The 17,340-nt window shown below is 45.8% G+C and overlaps 1 protein-coding gene across 7 annotated transcripts in view; it reads right to left on the bottom strand.

Annotated features, from left to right (window-relative positions):
* The window catches only part of WDR59 (WD repeat domain 59), a 72,819-nt gene that overhangs the window by 20,854 nt on the left and 34,625 nt on the right, over nt 1-17,340 (bottom strand). For 4 of the 7 annotated variants that reach the window (XR_014774442.1, XM_084756653.1, XM_084756652.1 and 1 more), the window contains 9 exons: nt 16,859-16,938; nt 15,365-15,518; nt 15,146-15,270; nt 13,210-13,374; nt 11,225-11,320; nt 10,918-11,074; nt 9,954-10,023; nt 6,283-6,436; nt 2,546-2,602 (listed from right to left, as the gene is read on the bottom strand). Coding sequence is in view for 6 of the 7 variants with exons in the window: in XM_084756653.1 (XP_084612779.1) it covers nt 2,546-2,602; nt 6,283-6,436; nt 9,954-10,023; nt 10,918-11,074; nt 11,225-11,320; nt 13,210-13,374; nt 15,146-15,270; nt 15,365-15,518; nt 16,859-16,938 (1,058 nt within the window). In the remaining variant the exon portion in view is untranslated. The remainder of the gene's footprint in view (nt 1-2,545; nt 2,603-6,282; nt 6,437-9,953; nt 10,024-10,917; nt 11,075-11,224; nt 11,321-13,209; nt 13,375-15,145; nt 15,271-15,364; nt 15,519-16,858; nt 16,939-17,340) is intronic. The other 3 variants (XM_084756649.1, XM_084756651.1, XM_084756650.1) reach the window with 3 other exon arrangements.

The following is a 17,340-nucleotide window of genomic DNA, read 5'->3' as shown; positions in this document are numbered from 1 at the left end:
GTCATGAGTGCATTCTGCTAACCCAGGATAGTTTGCTGAAGGCCTGGCTTTGTCCTTAACATCTTGCAGGTACTTCAGGGGCCTCTGCTGTTTGCACAGCTGTTAAGTAACAGCACTAGATTTCTCTTGGGAGCCTCTAGTCTTAAGAGAATAGTGGCACACAGTTTTCCCTGGGGCAAGCCAGATTCAGACAAGGACGTTGGGTTTCAAGGTAAGCTTGAGAATGTGCCGTGTGTGTGTGTGTGTGTGTGTGTGTGTGTGTGTGTGCGCGCGCGCGTGCGCGCGCGCATATGTGAGTACACTCTTTTGTGAGTTAATTAAGATTAGGCAGATAGAGTCCAGAGATGTCTTAAGACTCTTCTCCCATTTTCAGGTTACAGAGGATCAGGAGAGATAAACAAATTTGAGCTGTCAATTCCTTGAAAACAGAGAGGCAGTGGTCTTCAGTAACCTTTGCAATTATCTATCCCTCATTGAATTATGGAAATTGGCCTGCATTTCCTGGGACTGCATGAGACAACAAGCTTCTAGCAGTTTCCAACTGCTATGTATTGGGTGTCTACAAAATGCCTGTGGAACCTCACACAGCTATACCAGCGTACTATAAAAGAAGGTTCCCCCACATAAGGTCACCCTATTTTAGCTGCCATCAGGGATAAAATACAAAGGGCAGTTTTGGGACAGCACTAGTGCTTTTGTTTCTGTGGGGTTTTAATTGTTTGTTTGTTTTAATTTAGCAAAGAATAACTGTAAAACGCTCCTCAAAATCCTGCAGGTGCAAAACAGTGGTGTCTGTTCTTTTGTTTGTTTATTTTTCATTGTATAGGGTAGCAGTTCTCCTGTCTCCCCTTCAGCTTCACGGATCACTCACTGAGCCATTGGACGGCCAATTATAGAAACTCAAACATAACAAAGGTGCCCAGATGAAGACATGATAAATCTCTAAACGGATGGTAGCTGAGGCCTTAGGTCCCTGGTAAGAAGATAAATAAGGAACATTCCTACCTCATCAGTTTTCCTGAAACCTAACTTTCTCCTTAATACTCTCTGCTGTCTGCACACCTGTCAAGTAACATCGCTGGGCTTCTCTTTGGAGTCTCTGCTTATAACGAACACGGACATACAAGGCCGAGGTGCAGTTACTCTGTGCAGGTAAGGGAAGGGCACCACGGTCTAACACTTTGCCCTCCTACACTGCTCCAGCCCCATCCAGATAGGACTAAAGGTGGACTCCTTTCTGTATGGCAAAATGGTACCTCTGAGAGGCAAATACTCTCTGCTTTTCTGGTCTTTCCTGTGCTCCATCAACAGAAAATGCCCTTTCTCACAGGAGTATGAGAAGAGACTGAGGGGAGAGAGACAAAGCAAGGCAGACAGGTTATTGCACGGTGAGCTCTGGGATGCCCTTTGAACACCCTGGCGAGGCAGCCGTGGGGGATGGCAGAGGACAGGAGAGGAAGGAAGGGCTGGGGGAGGGGAGCCACTAAATGACAACCACTAGCCAGCTCGTGACTGCACCACTACTGTTACTGCTACAACAGGAGGCAACATCGATGCCAGTAAATGGGTTAAATGTCAGAATAGCCCAAGAATAAGCCACCAACTGCTTCGCAGCAACCCCATCAACAATGCGCAATCAGCAAAGTGGGCAGGGAGCTCCTATTTAAAGAGCACTGGAAACCAGTGAGACTCAGCAAGAGAGCTGGCTGAAGCAGCTCTCTGCGGGAAAGAGGCCACGCTGGTGGCTCCTTCTGCAAGCTGGTGAGCAGTGGCTCCTGCTACTCCAGGCTCCTGGTTTCAACTGGTTTTTATAGGAAATGGGTATTGGTCAGTTGTTCTAAACGTTCTTTATAGCAAACAAAATTGACACAAGGTCTCAAGGCTGCCTTGAGGATGCCTTGTCACTACTGAAACATGAAGGGGGCGGGAGAGGAAGACAGAAGAGGGAGGTGGCCAATAGGAGTGAGTAGGGAAGGGAGGAAAGGAACACAGGATGTCCGTAGCAACTTTTATTATGGATGGAAAATACCAATAGGAAGAAGAAAAATTTGTTCCAGAAAATACCCAAAGGATGAAACCAGCTCATGGAGCATGCCAATGAAGCAAGCAGGTTTTTCTTTCTCTGAATCAGACCAAGACTATAAAAACTAAATGGCAAAGTCTCTTCTATCTTCCTCTGCTCCCCCCACCCCATGCTAAAGGTGGGCTTTTGAAAGCTCTATGCAATTTGCAGAAGTGCCCCAAGTGGTGTCAGGTGAGCTGAAGCCATTTGATCAGGGTCCCATCCAACATCCGGTGAGTGAGTTTCATTTGCAAAGAAGCCCGTTAGTGAACCTTAAGTGTTTACCCATTTGAAATACCATGACCGGCAAGGAGGCAGTCCTTAGTGCCTGCCTCCCCAGGGCAAAAAATTTATTGTTGCTGGTCTTGAACACCAGCTAGCCTGTCATTCAGGTTCCTCAAAGCCAGGCAGGTGGCATTTTATTCTTGGGCCTTTGGTAGAGACAGGATTAGTCAAGGAGAGCATTTGCACAGCGCACAGTACCGGGAAGTCGTTAATTGCTTGTATGGACCAACGTCGCCGGGCAGAGCGAGGAGACATCTGTGCGTGAAAACGTTACACCCAGGAAGAGGAAGAAAAACACCAAGAAAATTAAAAGGGAAAAATATAGAATAAAATGAAAGTTTCCCCCACACCTGATGGATTTATAGGTATATATGCTGCAAAATGGGAAACTGGGGCAGTGTCTGTGCCCCTGCCCTCCCCCAACCCACCTGCCTCAAGTTCTGTTGCTCTTTAGTCTTTAGTCACTGTGTGGGGATATTAGCAGACTGACGTCAACTGATGAAGGTATGAGGGACTCTTAAAAGGCCTGAGGTCCCACTACAAGTGGAGAAACAAGCAAAGAGGTCCCCTTCACCTCACAGGGGTGAAGAACACAGTCTTGCTCTTACTAGGCTCAGTCCCCAGTGTGGCTGGGGAGCAATGAGCCAAGGCTGCAAAGCTAAGTTCTGAACAATGCTGGGGAAATGAGGCGGGAAGCTGAGGAGGGTGCTCTCTGGGTAGTCCAGCTGGCCTGGGGGCTCTGGTATGGGGTGGGCTATATACCATACTGACCATGGAAATCGGATGCTACTCTGTTAATTTAAAGGCCTCTCCAGTTACTTGCATCGGAACTATTTTAATAATATAAACTGAAACAGAGATGAGAGGCTGCAAATCTGGAAAATGTCTGGAGGTCAATGCTCAGTATTTATTAGGAGTTCCAGGATAAACACTATTTCTTGGGCTGGTAATCATTGGCCTATTTGCCAAATGTGCCCTTGTGAGTATCTGTGCTTTCTGATCTATGAGAGACTTGACAGATTTTTTTTTCCCCAGGGAGGTTTGGGGGGTTCAAGATAGTGTCTCCCTGTGGAGCCTTGGCTGTCCTGGACTCACTTTGTAGACCAGGCTGGCCTTGAACTCACAGAGATCTGCTTGCCTCTGCCTCCAAGTGCTGGGATTCTAGGCGTGCGCCACCACACCTGGCTCCACAGGTCTTTAGGTCACTCACACTTAAGTTTTTAGTGACAAACCTTGTCATTTCATCTAGAGAACACTGGGTGAGTATAAATTCAACCTAAGCCAGGCAGATTAAAAACACAAGAGGCAGAAAGCACAGTTGTCAGTCGGCTGCGTGAGACTGCAACCTCCTCCTTACTAGGCCTTAGTCCTTCCGCCTCCCTCACGTAATGGTCTCGGGGGCTGAGATCTAAAAGGATAGAAAAGTACACAGGAGAAAAATGTGGACACACAAAATTTCAGTTAGCTGGAAACATTTCTAGACTGAATGTAATAAAATGACAGCATTTCTCCCTGAGGAGAAAACAGTCCTCGAGAATTTCTGACGTCTGTGTGGAGGACCATGCCCGCGATGGAAGAGAGCACGGGGGCATCTTTGCTTTAGATGCCCGCTCTACTTAAACAGGATAAAGCATGAACAAGCCTCGGGGAGAGATGAGGCTTTTTCAAATTAAGCACAAAACAATTGACATTCGTTTTTTGGCATCTTTAAATACATTAAACCACATGAGACTTTTAGATCAAAGGTGGTCAAATTTAACCAAGTGCCCACAGTTTACCTCCGAGATTATTATATGCCACTATTTAAAGGGTCCCCTCCCCCACTCCAGGGCTCCTGAAGGTCTTACAGTATTCTGCTTCTTGACTTGGCTGTATGTTAATTCTCTAAACTACGTCACTATGCATATGGTATAGATCAGCACAAAGGTTCCATGCTACACTGCGATTAAAAAAGAAGTGCTCCCCATTTTATTTGGATGTTGTGTAAAATAAACCTTAAAGGCAAGTTCCTACATCAAGGCAGACTACTAGAACAGCCCATTTCCTGTGGAGGAAACAGCACTCTAGCAAGTGCCCCACACTGAAATCTCACGGTCCTCCCTAGCTGCTAGGATAACCAGCCCATGCTCCCTTGGTGCCTCTTCATGAACATAGTGTTGGTGGTGAGAAAGGCCAGAGCACTGTGGCCATGAATGGGGGCATCACTGATGTCGCTGTCCTGGAACCACAGACACTCGGACTGCGGTGGGCTTTCCATGAGCACAAGGTCAAATACGGGGGCCAGTCTATTCCAGCCACTCAAATACATGCATGGGTGGCAGCAAGTGACATGATTAAAAGAGCATTCAGACTTGTCTCTGGCTCAAGGATCTCTTCAAACTGGCCCTGATACTAAATAAAACCCTCATTTACCTAACCATAAGGTGTTTTTTTGTTTTGTTTTTTGTTTTGGTTTGGTTTTTCCAAGACAGGGTCTCTCTGTGTAGCCTTGGCTGTCCTGGACTTGCTTTGTAGATCAGGCTGGCCTTGAACTCGCAGCAATCCACCTGCCTCTGCCTCCCGAGTGCTGGGATTAAAGGCATGCGCCACCACCGCCCAGCTACCTAACCATAAGTTACATGGCTTTTATGCCAACTAAGTGTTCCAACTATCAAATCTTCTACCTGTTAACAGCTGTCTTGCAGAAAAAGGGAGACAGAAACTATTTTTTATTCTGTTTTGTTTTGTCTTTCAAGACAGGGTTTCTCTGTGTATCCTTGGCTGTCCTGGAACTCATTCTGTAGACCAGGTAGCCTTGAACTCACAGAGATCCACCTGCCTCTACTTCTACTCTGTGCTGGGATTAAAGGCGTGAGCCACTGCCACCACAGCCCCTCTAGAAACTAATTTTTTAATGTAAATGACTTGGGGGAGACAGAGTTTAGTGGGTGCTTGATGGAGGTCTGTGACAGCCAGAGGAACAGAATTCCTTCCGGGAAGTGGGGAGGGAGCGTGGAAAGCTGAAGGCAGGCGTGAAGACAGAAGCCATGTTCCTGTTTGGCTAGATGGCTTTGCCCACATCTGTGTCACCCCAAATATCAGCTGCTGCCCCTGACTGCAGCCACATAAGCCCTGAGACTATGGGACACAGGGAAGAATCCTTAAGGAGTTTGCACAGCAGGTCAGCAGCAGCACCAACTGTTCAAGACTATCCCTGTTGGTGGCAGGTTTTCGCCTGACAACACAGAAGGCCCTCAGCTCTGTGCGCTCCTGGGAGCTCAAGAACAAGTACTTTAGGGTCACTGCATTCCTTAAGAGCCCCAGAAAAGCTGGGTGTGCTGAGACACGCCTTTAATCCCAGCGTTTGGGAGGCAGGGGCAGGTGGAGCTCTGTGAGTTCCAAGCCAACCAAGATTACATAGTGAGACCCTATCTTTAAAAAATATATATATTAAGGGCAAGTTCAGCTAAGTTTTGTATTAGGTGCTCCACTCAAATGGGACCTTAGGGTAGACTTAAGGAGAAGTGAAAAGCCTTCCAGGGATCAACATTACACCTTACAACCACAAAGTTCCAACTCCATCATGATCTCCAGCTTGCAGAAGCAACTTTCAGTGTGCTGACAGGTATCGGGCATCATGGAGGCCCAAGGTTAAACTATTCTACCGGAAATATGGGAACCAATTCAATGCACAGGGACTGCCAAGACATGTTTTAAAGGGGGAGTAAAGTGTACTCTTTATAGCAGAATCTAAGAACTAAGCACTTCTCTTTCCACCCCATGGTTTACAGCAGCTTAAACCAACTGCAAGCAAGAGAGCCATGGCCTTTCTTGCATAAGCTAATTGTGAAAGACTGCAAAGGGATGACTAGCTGAACTACTGTGCATGGCACACAGGGCACAGGAAACAAGAGCCCAGAAGGGTAAGAATCAACAGCAACGGCTCAGACACTTACCCGTTCCTTGTAGTAGAAGGAGCTGATGGAGACCTGCTCTTTCTCACTGCGAGTTGGGCTCCCGCTGTACAAACGCAGGTTCCCAGGTGCCTCGGTGCGGATCTTCATCGGAGCGATCAAGCCAGTATGGTAAGCAGATAGGGCTGAGAGAGACCTGTGGTTGAATTGGGAAGCATCCTTACTGGATGTACCATCTATGCCGAGTATATTCTTACTCCTTGATGAAACCAGAACACGGACATGGGAAAGAAAGAGGAATTCTGACAAAGAAACAAAAACAACAAAGCTGGAAAGTGCAGTCTGCAGAAGCACAGACTCTTTTATGATTGTATACACAGAAAATTCAGAGGACTTTTCAAACTACTAAACCTAATTATTGGCTTTAGGTACAAGGCTCATCTACAAAACTCTAATGTGTTCTCAGATACAAGAATTAATCACTTGAAGATCACAAGATGACACAGCTGGTAAAGACATGCACGCACACACATATGTACATACACACATGCACACGCATGCATACATAAATGTAAAAATCACTGAAAAAAAATCAGGGAAGTCTGAGCAATTGAGGGAAGCCCTGTCTAGGGCAGCCAAGGCTACACAGAGAAACCCTGCCTCGAAAAACAAAACAAAACAAACAAACAAAAAAAGAAAGAAAGAAAGAACACAGAAAATACTTCTAAGAGTCATTAAAGAAGATTCATAAAAATGAAAAGACGCAGGGCTGGAGAGACGGCTCAGAGGCTAAGAGCACACTGTTCTTCCAAAGGTCCTGAGCTCAGTTCCCAGCAACCACATGGTGGTTCACAGCCATCTATAATGAGATCTGGTGCCCTCTTCTGGCCTGCAGGCACAGACGCAGGCAGATGCTGTATAATAAATAAATAAATAAATAAATAAATAAATAAATAAATCTTAAAAAAAAAAAGGAAAGACACACCATACCAGGAAATGACAAAATTCTCCACCGTTAAAACATCAGATTTTGGGGCTGGAGAGATGGCTCAGTGGTTAAGAGCACTGTCTGCTCTTCCAAAGGACGCAGGTTCAATTCCCAGTACCCTCATGGCAGCCCCATCATTTTATGGAGGGGCAAAGGCCTAGAATAGCCAACAAAAACTCCAAAGAAAACCTCTGAGAAGCTAACACCACCAGCTTCATCACTTACCACAGAAGTCACACTCTGAGGGATGAGACCTGGGGGAGACGACTAGACCAAAAGAATAACTAAGGTGCAGAAAAAGACGCCCCACGTTCATCCACAAAGCGAGGCAGGCTGCATAACCGGTGCTAGAACAAGTGTTCATTGCTATTAAGTAAAACAAATGTTCACCCTTACCTCACACCATAAACACCAAAGAGACTGAAATGGACCAACGACCTTAAGCAAGGAATTTACCAGCTCTCAGGAGCAGATACAGAGTGGCATTTTTGTGACCTTGATGTAAATTGAGGGTTTTCTTTTTCTTTTTCTTTTTGATACAATGCAAAAACCACTAACCATAAAATTAAAAAGTGATGAATTAGACAGCATCAAAATTGAAAACTATGTTCACTGAATATTATTAAGGAGGGAGAAAAACCAGCCATAGATTAGGAGCGAAAAGATCTGCAATCAAGATAGATAGCTCCCACAAGTAAGTAACACAAAAGACTTGAACGGGCACATCACAAAACAGAGACACCCAAATGGTCACTAAGCACACAAAGCTGCTCACATCATTAGTCATCACTGTTGGAATGCAAATTAAAGCAACAAGATAATCTTTCCCACCCACTATGGTGACAGACTTCGAGCAGAGTGGTAATACAGAGAGATGTGCAGCAAGCAGTGTCCTGAGCCTGTGCAGAGGACGACAAAATGCCCTCACCACTGAGCACAAAAGGTCTCAAAGCTAAACACATGCCTGTCCTGTGACTTGGCAGTGCTACTCTTTGGGCTAAGAAATTAGTATGTCTATTTTTAAAAAAAAGAGGAAGAGGAAGAAAAGAAAAAAAAGTGTATATTTTGTTTTCTTAACAGCCCCAAACAGGAAATGAGCCAAGAATGAATTACCCTGAGTTATGGTCATACAGTGCAATTATTGATCCATGGAGCCACTCATATCAAGTTCAATAACGTTAAGTTGAACAAAGTAAGCCAGGCGTACAACAGTTCATGCTGCGTGATTCTAATTCAATGAAGTTTAAAAATAGACCAAACTAAACAAGGGTGGCAGACGTCAGGACACCGGTCTCCTCTGGGGCTTGGCAAAGAGACCAGGAGCTTTTATGGGTGAGGACAGTGCTTTGGATCTTGCTCCAAGTGCTGGTCACTGAGCAGTAGAGTTCAGTGAAAGACCGCTGGCTGGAAAATGGCCCCATAGAACATGTGCTGTCAAGTCAAGGTTTCCCTTGGCGAGCAGGTGTCAGCCCTCGGTATTTAACCTCAGTTCTTATGCATCAAGGTTTCGTCTGCTTGGACTAGTACAGAACCCAGCGACCTCCCTCTCAAGCAAAGGCGCCTACTCACCCGTGGGATTCAATCCTCTCTTTTAAAAACATTGATTATATTTTCTGGGAGGAGGGACATAAGCCGTGTGTGTGTGTGTGTGTGTGTGTGTGTGTGTGTGTGTGTGTGTGTGTGTGTCTCTGTGTGTGTAGGTCAGAAGACACCTTGAGGGAATGAGTACTCTCCTCCCGCCCTGTGGGTGTCCCTGCATCACACTCAGGTCGCCACTAGCAAGTGCCTTTACCCACTGAGCCATCCTGCCAGCCTGGTGCGCAGTCTTCTCAGCACAGTGCACGCAGCACTGTGTTTCTAGCAGGATGGTTTCCAAGTTACCTTGGTCACCAGAGACCCAGAAGTCTACTGTACAGTGTCAACATTTAGGATGCCAGAGAGAAGTCTTCACAACATGCAGCCTGCACACTTCTCATTGTCTTTTCAGGGACCAGTGATTTAACTCACCTGGCAACTAAAGATATTCCCATGTGACTCCTAAAAAGACTACAGGGGTTTAGAGAAATTGTCCAGTCAAAGAACCATTGGGCCAAAATGCAGACCCAGCTAATGTGGCTGTAAAGTTTCCACCCTTCTGTCCACTAGCTTGTCCATTAGAGAAGCAGCACAAACAAACAGTGTCCAGGGCAGGACCCTGCTCTGGTGCAGCTGTGGCTCTCCCAGCACACGGAGAAAGAGAAAGGGTACTTGCATTTTAATTTAAAACTTTAGTGCAGTTTAGGTTTTTCCAACACAAAATTGGAAAAATTACACATCCTGATTTTAGAAGTGGCCTGCTAGTGTTGTTTGACTATAGATGATATTTCTACTTTCAGAATAATATTAAATAATAAAATTAAGTAGAAGTTTAGTAATAGGAGTAAAATACACTTTTAAAAAATTCCCTCTTCCCCTCCTAGTCCAGGGATGGGACGGAGGCCCCGTGCATGTTCTGTACAAGCACAGGCACCAGGCTTACATCCCAGCCCAAACTTGCCTCCACAGCCACCTTTGTTAAGCTGTCTTCCAGGGACTTTGAGATTAACCATACAGTAGAAATGAGTTAAGGAAACTTGGTCTTTGAAGAAGGAATCTTAATACGAAAAATCTCACTGAAGAACTAAAATGAACTTTGCAGAGAGAAACCCGGAACGCTGCAGCCCCCTGCTGTGTCTCCCAGACTCACCTGGGAGTGGGCTCTGCTGGAGACACCGCTCGATGCATCGTCATGGGCCTTGTGAAGTACACCAGGTAACCTGACAGAGGAGACACGTGAGCACGGGGCTGGCAGTGAGTTTGACACGAGAACGCCTACAGCAGGGCCCGGAGGTCTTTTGTTCTTTGAGGGTAAGCTGGACCAGAACTCAGAAAGCCGCCAGTTCAGCACGCTAAGTACTGGGATTAAGGCACGAGCCTCAGTGTCTGAATTAGCAACCGTACTTTAAGAATATATATTTTCTGGTGGCACCAGTCACCAGGTTGAATTGGGCACAAGCTAAGCATTACCACCAGTCAGGCAGGGTTTTTTCTCTATTTCAGTAAACCTGAGGCACATCTCCATAGGTTCCCAAGGCTTCTGACTATACCGACCCTTAAAGTGAACAAAGGTGAGCGTTGACAAGACCCAGGGGAGGTGAAAGAATCGGGGATCTAAGTAGATGCAAATTCAGGATCATCAGAACTAAACAGTTAAGGCTTCAATTGTGGCAAACATTCGTTTTTACAGAGATTTAGTTTACTTATGTTTCTCTTTGTGTGTGTGTGTGTGTGTGTGTGTGTGTGTGTGTGTGTGTGTGTGTGTGTGTGTGTATGCTACTGTGTGTCCAGCTGCCGGTTGAGGCCCGAAGAGAATGCCAGATCTCCTGGAGCTGGAGGTTCAAGTGGCTGTGAGCTGCTGGACATGGGTGCTGGAACTGACCCTGAGTCCCCTGGAAGAGCAGCAAGTGCTCTGTACAGCTGCACCATCTCTCCAGGCCTCTGGTAAACATTCCTGGCTATGTTCACAGACACCAATTTAGCATTACACCGTATGTTGTTTTGAGTTCTTGAAAAGTTAAAAACTAACATTTCCTCATAATTATGCAGAACAGAAGCCTTTCTTAGCTACGCTCCATCAGAGTTAAGAGTCAAAGAACAACAAAGAGACCGACCTGCTCCACAGAACCTGGCCCCAGAGGTCCTAGGAAAGGGAACATTGGCATCCTGGTAGGAGCCGTAGGCAGTGGTCACCCGTGCAAATGTCGGTAAGGGTGGCGTGACAGAGTTTGGGAGTGCAAATGGGTTGCTAGAAGCGCTGTCCTCTTGGTTCTGAAATCAAAGAGAAGCACACTGGAACCCACGGCCTACAGTTAAGCTGGATTACAAAACAATGGGACAGAACCAAAGGGAGCCGGGGTCTGGGGATAAAGGACAAGGCACAAAAGCACGGGGCTGGCTCAACAAGTTCACGGTTCCCACCACGAAAGACTCAAGGCACGAGACGAGCTGGCGCAGGCAGGGCTCCAAACAGCTCTGGTTGCGTTTCACTTTCTGCAGCGAGGTGTCCTTTAGGATCTGGAAAAGACCCAACACTCCATCAGGAAGAGAATCACGTATCCGTATGTTTCTTGCTTGGCTTCATTCTGCAAAGTGCCTGGCACCAGGATGATACGGCCAGGCCTGACTGAGGCTTCTATTGGTCCCCATAGGGGCTCAAGGGAAGAACTTTCCTCAGCCTTAGACAGAATAGAATGGCTACTCTTTCTTTCTCGTTACTTCTACAACTTTGCTTCCACACATGAGAAATCTCACCATAACAGAAACATGATCACTGTGCTGGAGGGAAAACTGCTCAGAGTATATAAGCCAGGGCAAAAATTTCAGCAAAAGCTGTAACGTATCATTATATTTTTATCCACTAAAACTCCTGCCATTTAAGGCACTCCTGCCATTTAAGGTACATGCTGGATATATGAACTGACACCCACGTTAAGACAGGCCCATGAGCTGGACCACTGCTGTCACCACCTGCGTGGAGCACGGGAAATGTGCTCCCTCCAAACTCACAGCTGCAGCAAGTATAGAATTCACAGCAGTGCCGGGCGGTAGTGGCACACGCCTTTAATCCCAGCCCTTGGGAGGCAGAGGCAGGTATATCTCCATGAGTTCAAGACCAGCCTGGACTACAGAGCGAGTTCCAGGACAGCCAAGGCTACACTGCACCCTCCCCCCAAAAAAATTCACAGCTGTATAAAAGGCTTGATATAAAAAATGAAAAGTGTAAAAATAACTCATTTTGGGGGTTGACTCAGGGTCTCATGTATCCCAGGCTGGCCTCAAACCTATGTAGCCTTAAGATGACCTTGAACTCCTGGCTCCCACTCCAGGTGCCTGGATTACAGGACTGTACTGTCTGGCTCATTTTCACTAATTATTGACATGATAATATTTCAGATGGGCTGGGCTAAATAAAAGTACTATTAAAATTAATTTATCTTAAAATTATTTTACACATAGTTTCTGAGCCCATAGGGTTCCTTTTCTGAGATTTTAAAATCACTATACATATATTTTTTTTCTAATTATCAAACATAATTCAAAATACATCTTGCCTGGAAGCAGGATATATTCTTTCTAGATAACGAAACTACCTTGCAGAGTTCTTTTTGGTTTGTTTGGTTGGTTGGTTTTTGGTTTTTTGTTTGTTTTTTTCCGAGACAGGGTTTCTCTGTGTAGCCTTGGCTGTCCTGGATTCGCTCTGTAGTCCAGGCTAGCTTCACACTCACAGTGATCCACCTGCCTCTGCCTCCCAAGTGCTGGGATTGAAGGCGTGTACCACCATGCCCAGCTCCTTGCAGAGTTCTTAATCTCAGACTAAGGCAAAGCTCTAAATTGGCAAGCATATTACTCATAGTTCATTTTCATACATATTTATGAAATACTTCATATCCAATATTTGTAAACATTTTCTGAAAAAAGGTCAACGGATGTTATTGTATTTTCTTCTTTTTTTTCCCCCCTGGGTTACATAGAGCCTTGGCTGTCCTAGACTCTCTTTGTAGACCAGGCGGGCCTTGAACTCACAGAGATCCACCTGCCTCTGCCTCCCGAGTGCTGGCATGCCCCATTACGCACGGAGGGTTATTAGATTTTCAAAGGACATTCATACCCACTCCTTATAAAAAGCAGGTTAAGAACCCCTCCCTATAGTTGAATCTCTGAGGTCAAGGCCAGCCTGGTCTACAGATCAAGTTCCAGGATGGCCAGGGCTACACAAGAAGCCCTGTCGCAGAAAACAAAAGAAAAAAAGAAAAAGGAGAAAGAACCGCTAGCCTACTGCTGCCTGCACCAAGTGGGAGGCCTGGACAGCAGTGGTGCAGCAGATACTGCAGCGTTCGGGAAACTTTTAAATCCAACTGATCCAGGCGTGTATTCGACCTCACCAAGCCTCTGTACAGCCATACCTTCAGCAGCTTGGCCTTCACGGCAGACGTGATAGTGGTAGGGTTAATGAACTGGAAAGAGGGAGCAGCGTTGTTGGGGTACTGTGCTGGGAAGGTCACCAGCATCTTGACTCGGTGGTTGCTACAGTGCACAGACACGGTGCAGCTCCGGTCTGCAGCGTCCATCTGCAAGGCACAAGTGCAAGGTACTTTGGAGACAAACAGCAAAGGGTCTCAGAAGCAAAGCGTTTACCTTATTGTATTGTGCTGTGTTTTATTTGTAGTGCTGAGCCTTGACCCCAGAGCCTTGAACATGAAAGACAAGTACTCTGCCCCCAAGTCACGCCCTCAGCAAGATACAGCTAGAGTTTAACAGTGAATACAAATGCTCATGGTCCTAGTAAGCAAGGAAAGGGAAGGTGCCCATAAAAACAAGTGAATGTAAAGGAGAATTCATTTTGAAAATGGACTTTTAAGTTTTAGTACTGGTTTAAAATTTTCATATATATATATATATATTTTTTTTTTTAATTTTATACATATAGGTATGTTGGTATACCACCTATGTGCCTGGTACCTTCAAAGGGCAGAAGAGGGCATTGGATTCCCTGGAACTGGAGTTACAAAAGGTTGTGAGCCAATTTGTGGGTGCTGAAACAGAACCCAGAACCTCTGGAAGAACAGTGAGTGCTCTTAACCAGAGATCTTTCTCTCTGGCCCCAAACTCAAAATAGTTTACCTTTAAAAAAGCAACTCAAGCCGAATGTGGTAGCGCACGCCTTTAATCCCAGCACTCGGGAGGCAGAGGCAGGCGGATCGCTGTGAGTTCGAGGCCAGCCTGGTCTACAAAGTGAGTTCAGGACAGCCAAGGCTACACAGAGAAACCCTGATAAAAAACTAAAAAGAAATAAAGAAACTCAAGGGGCTACAGTCAGTTAAGAGCACTGACTGCTCTTCCAGAGTTCCCAGCACCCACATAGCAGCTCACAACTGTCTGTAACTCTAAGAGATGACACTCTCACACAGACATACATGCAGGCAAAATACTAATGCACATAAAATAAAAATAAAAATAAATTATTTTTAAAAAGCAACTCAAAACTGCAATGTTGACTAAAAACTTGCATGCTTACTTTGCGACAACAAAAAATAAAGCGAGAAGTTTAAAGATGTAACCTGAGTCAATAACAACTCTGGGTGGTCAGCCTGTGATGTACTTGTGATGTACTTGTGATGCCCTGTGTCCCTTTATGCAACTCTGCTTGCTTAGCGTCTTGCTGACTTTGTCCCATGGTAGGACAGCTTCTCCTGACTTCGTCCCATGTCTCCTTTATATAAGATGCTCTACTTCTTAATAAGTTTGCTTGGCATAAGGCACAGCTCCTTATGCAAAACCTCCCGCTCCCAGATGTATGTCTCCCTTAGCTCTCCTCTGCAGGCCCACATCCTCCTGAGGACCCTGTCACAGAAGAACAGCCTGCGGGTCCAGCCATGTCCAAGCACTAAGTGAAGCAAGAGGCTTCGTCACCATCTTAGTCTGAATTTGCCTCAGAGGAAACTAGATCGCAAAGGAAGGTGGACGTGCACAATAGAGTAACGTGGGGATTTAGGCGCCTCCAGATTCAGCTTTGCCATTCACCTCCCCCGTGATCCTGTCACACAGTGAAAAAAGGGGCTTAAGAAGATCTAGCCTGCATGAGCTTCACAAAATGTCTGCATTTGTGAGATATCTATTTCTTTCGAAAACTTAGTAATTAAAAAAGAAGCCTGGAGCCAGAGAGATGGCGCAGCAGTTAAACATGCTTCCTGTCTTCCCATGGGGTCAAAGTTCAGCTCCCAGCATCTGTGTTAGGCGGCTCACAACTGCCTCTCACTGCAGCCCCCACAGACATATCGCCATCCTGCCGCACATTGCATCGCAAGCATGAAGGCCGAGTGGCGCATCACTCTGACTGACCTCCACATTGACATTCCGGATTTGCACGTTGATCAAGGAGAACTCCTGCTGAAGAGTCTGAGGCAGGCCTAGTTGATCTGACTTCCTCTCTTCCAGCAAACTGCTGGGAGGATCCTCCCTTATGGCTGCCAGGAGAGACAATATTGGGCATGTTTTAGGAAATGTGTCAGTTCCGAGGAATCTGCCACGTACCTCTGGAATGCACAGTAAGCCCCTCACCTAGGACATCAGTAACATTACCATCTTCCTCTCCGTGGCTTGAGTTGGGCTGGTGATCTGTGTCTTGAGTGTGTAGGGTCTTCTCTGGTTCCGGAAGAAGAGAAATGCTCTCGATGAACTCATCAACACCGTCCAGTATGTCATTGGCACAGAGCTGGAAGCAAAGGCGGGGGATGGTGCAGAGAATGCTGCTCAGTGTTAAAGCGCTTGCCTAGCATGCCTAAGGCCCTGGGTCTGATTGACAGCAGCACCAAAACCCAAACCAAGCATAAGGATAAAGGCTTAGGGCTAGAGAAGCAACAGAAACGGTCACTGTGGCTGGCTAAAGAGTTCTGTCTTGGGCTGGAGAGTTGGCTCAGTGGTTAAGAGCACTGTCTGCTCTTCCAAAGGTCCCTGGTTCAATTCCCAGCACCCACATGGCAGCTCACAACTGTCTGTAACTCCAAGATCTGACACCCTCACACCAATGCACATAAATTAAAATTAAATAAAAAATTAAAAAAAAAAAGAGTTCTGTCTTAAAAATGGGAGTCATAAAGGTCAGAGATGTATCAGCTAAGAACTGGTATCAAAATAGGTTTTACCCATCACCAACATTTCTTGGGTAATTAAAAAGGATAACAGACTCTATTGCCGCATTTTAGACATGGAAACATCATAATCAGAGTAAAAATGCTGAGAGGAAAATCAACTTAAATTCCAAGTCTTTATAGAATTATGCAACTAACTCACAAACAAAATTACCATCATAACCTCAAGCATTTGGATCAAATGGTACATTCTAGAAAAAAAACACATTTAAAAGGTGATAAGATAATAGGACTTAAGGAAAATGTTCAGATGACTTTAGACCAAGCAGTGCTTTGAATTTCACCCAGCACTTCCCATCAGTCCTGGGGCAGCTGCTGTGAGAAACTCTGTTGGGTATGAAACACCAGTGAGCCATGGTTCTCACCATCAGACGACTCAGCCACTGGATGAGAAGGAGACTGTCCCATGATAGTTCAGAGCGACACACCAGGTGTAAGAAACAAATGCTCGTATATAAAAGCCCTGGAAGGAGCTTCGTAGGGAAGGTGGTGCTGATGGCTGACGGGCTCTGAACATCTGCAGAGCAAAGGGCCGGCTTCTCAACCCATTGCATTGAGAAGAGAAAGAAACGGAAGGCTGAGCCGCAGGGGGGTGGTAGCGCACGCCTTTAATCCCAGCACTGGGGAGGCAGAGGCAGGTGGACTGCTGAGTTCAAGGCCAGCCTGGTCTACAAAGTGAGTCCGGGCTCACTATGGCAGCCATCCTGTCTCATACTAAGAGGGGAAAATGGTCTTTAGCCTTAAAGCGCAGAATACTTTGGCTCTTAATAACCTCTAAGCCAGTGTGGCTTACACAGGACATCAGGGCTAAATGTCAGCATATGTTCTCTAATTTCTTGTAGCTTTTGGTTAAATTTCTAGTGCATCCACTTAATATTGCTCTACGATAGCACTGAATACATACCCTTTGCATTTGGTAATCCACTCGCCACATTCTCAACGTCTGATCCCGGGACCATGTGACCAGCTGGTAGTCCTTGGACCCTAGAGATCATCAAAGAAAAATCTTAAAGAAAACACTTAGCTAATATTGGTGTCGCAGACACCAGACACCTTGATCCAGACCAATGACTTGTTGCAATGGACATTTGCAAGTGAAGATGTGTGGACAGAGGAGTATACTGTGGGGCACAGCGAGACACACGACAGCTTCCATGAGGAGATGTTTTCTAGGCTTTGTTTTGTTTTGTCTGTGGGTTTTTTATTTTGGACAGGAGGTTGCAAGGGCAGAGAGCAGATATGAAAAGATGGGGAAATGAGTAGGGCTGGGATGCATGATGTGAAACTCACAAAGAATCAATAATTTTTTTTTAATCTTCTGGATTTGACATCTATTTTGTTATAGGCAGCAATGGAAGTACAATTCACTCACTCCCTCACTCCCTC

Source organism: Acomys minous (genome assembly GCF_964271855.1).
Source record: "Acomys minous genome assembly, chromosome: 14".
Lineage (NCBI taxonomy): Eukaryota > Metazoa > Chordata > Mammalia > Rodentia > Muridae > Acomys > Acomys minous.
The sequence above is the reverse complement of the archived record's forward strand: the minus strand, read 5'-3'. Positions and strand labels throughout refer to the sequence as shown.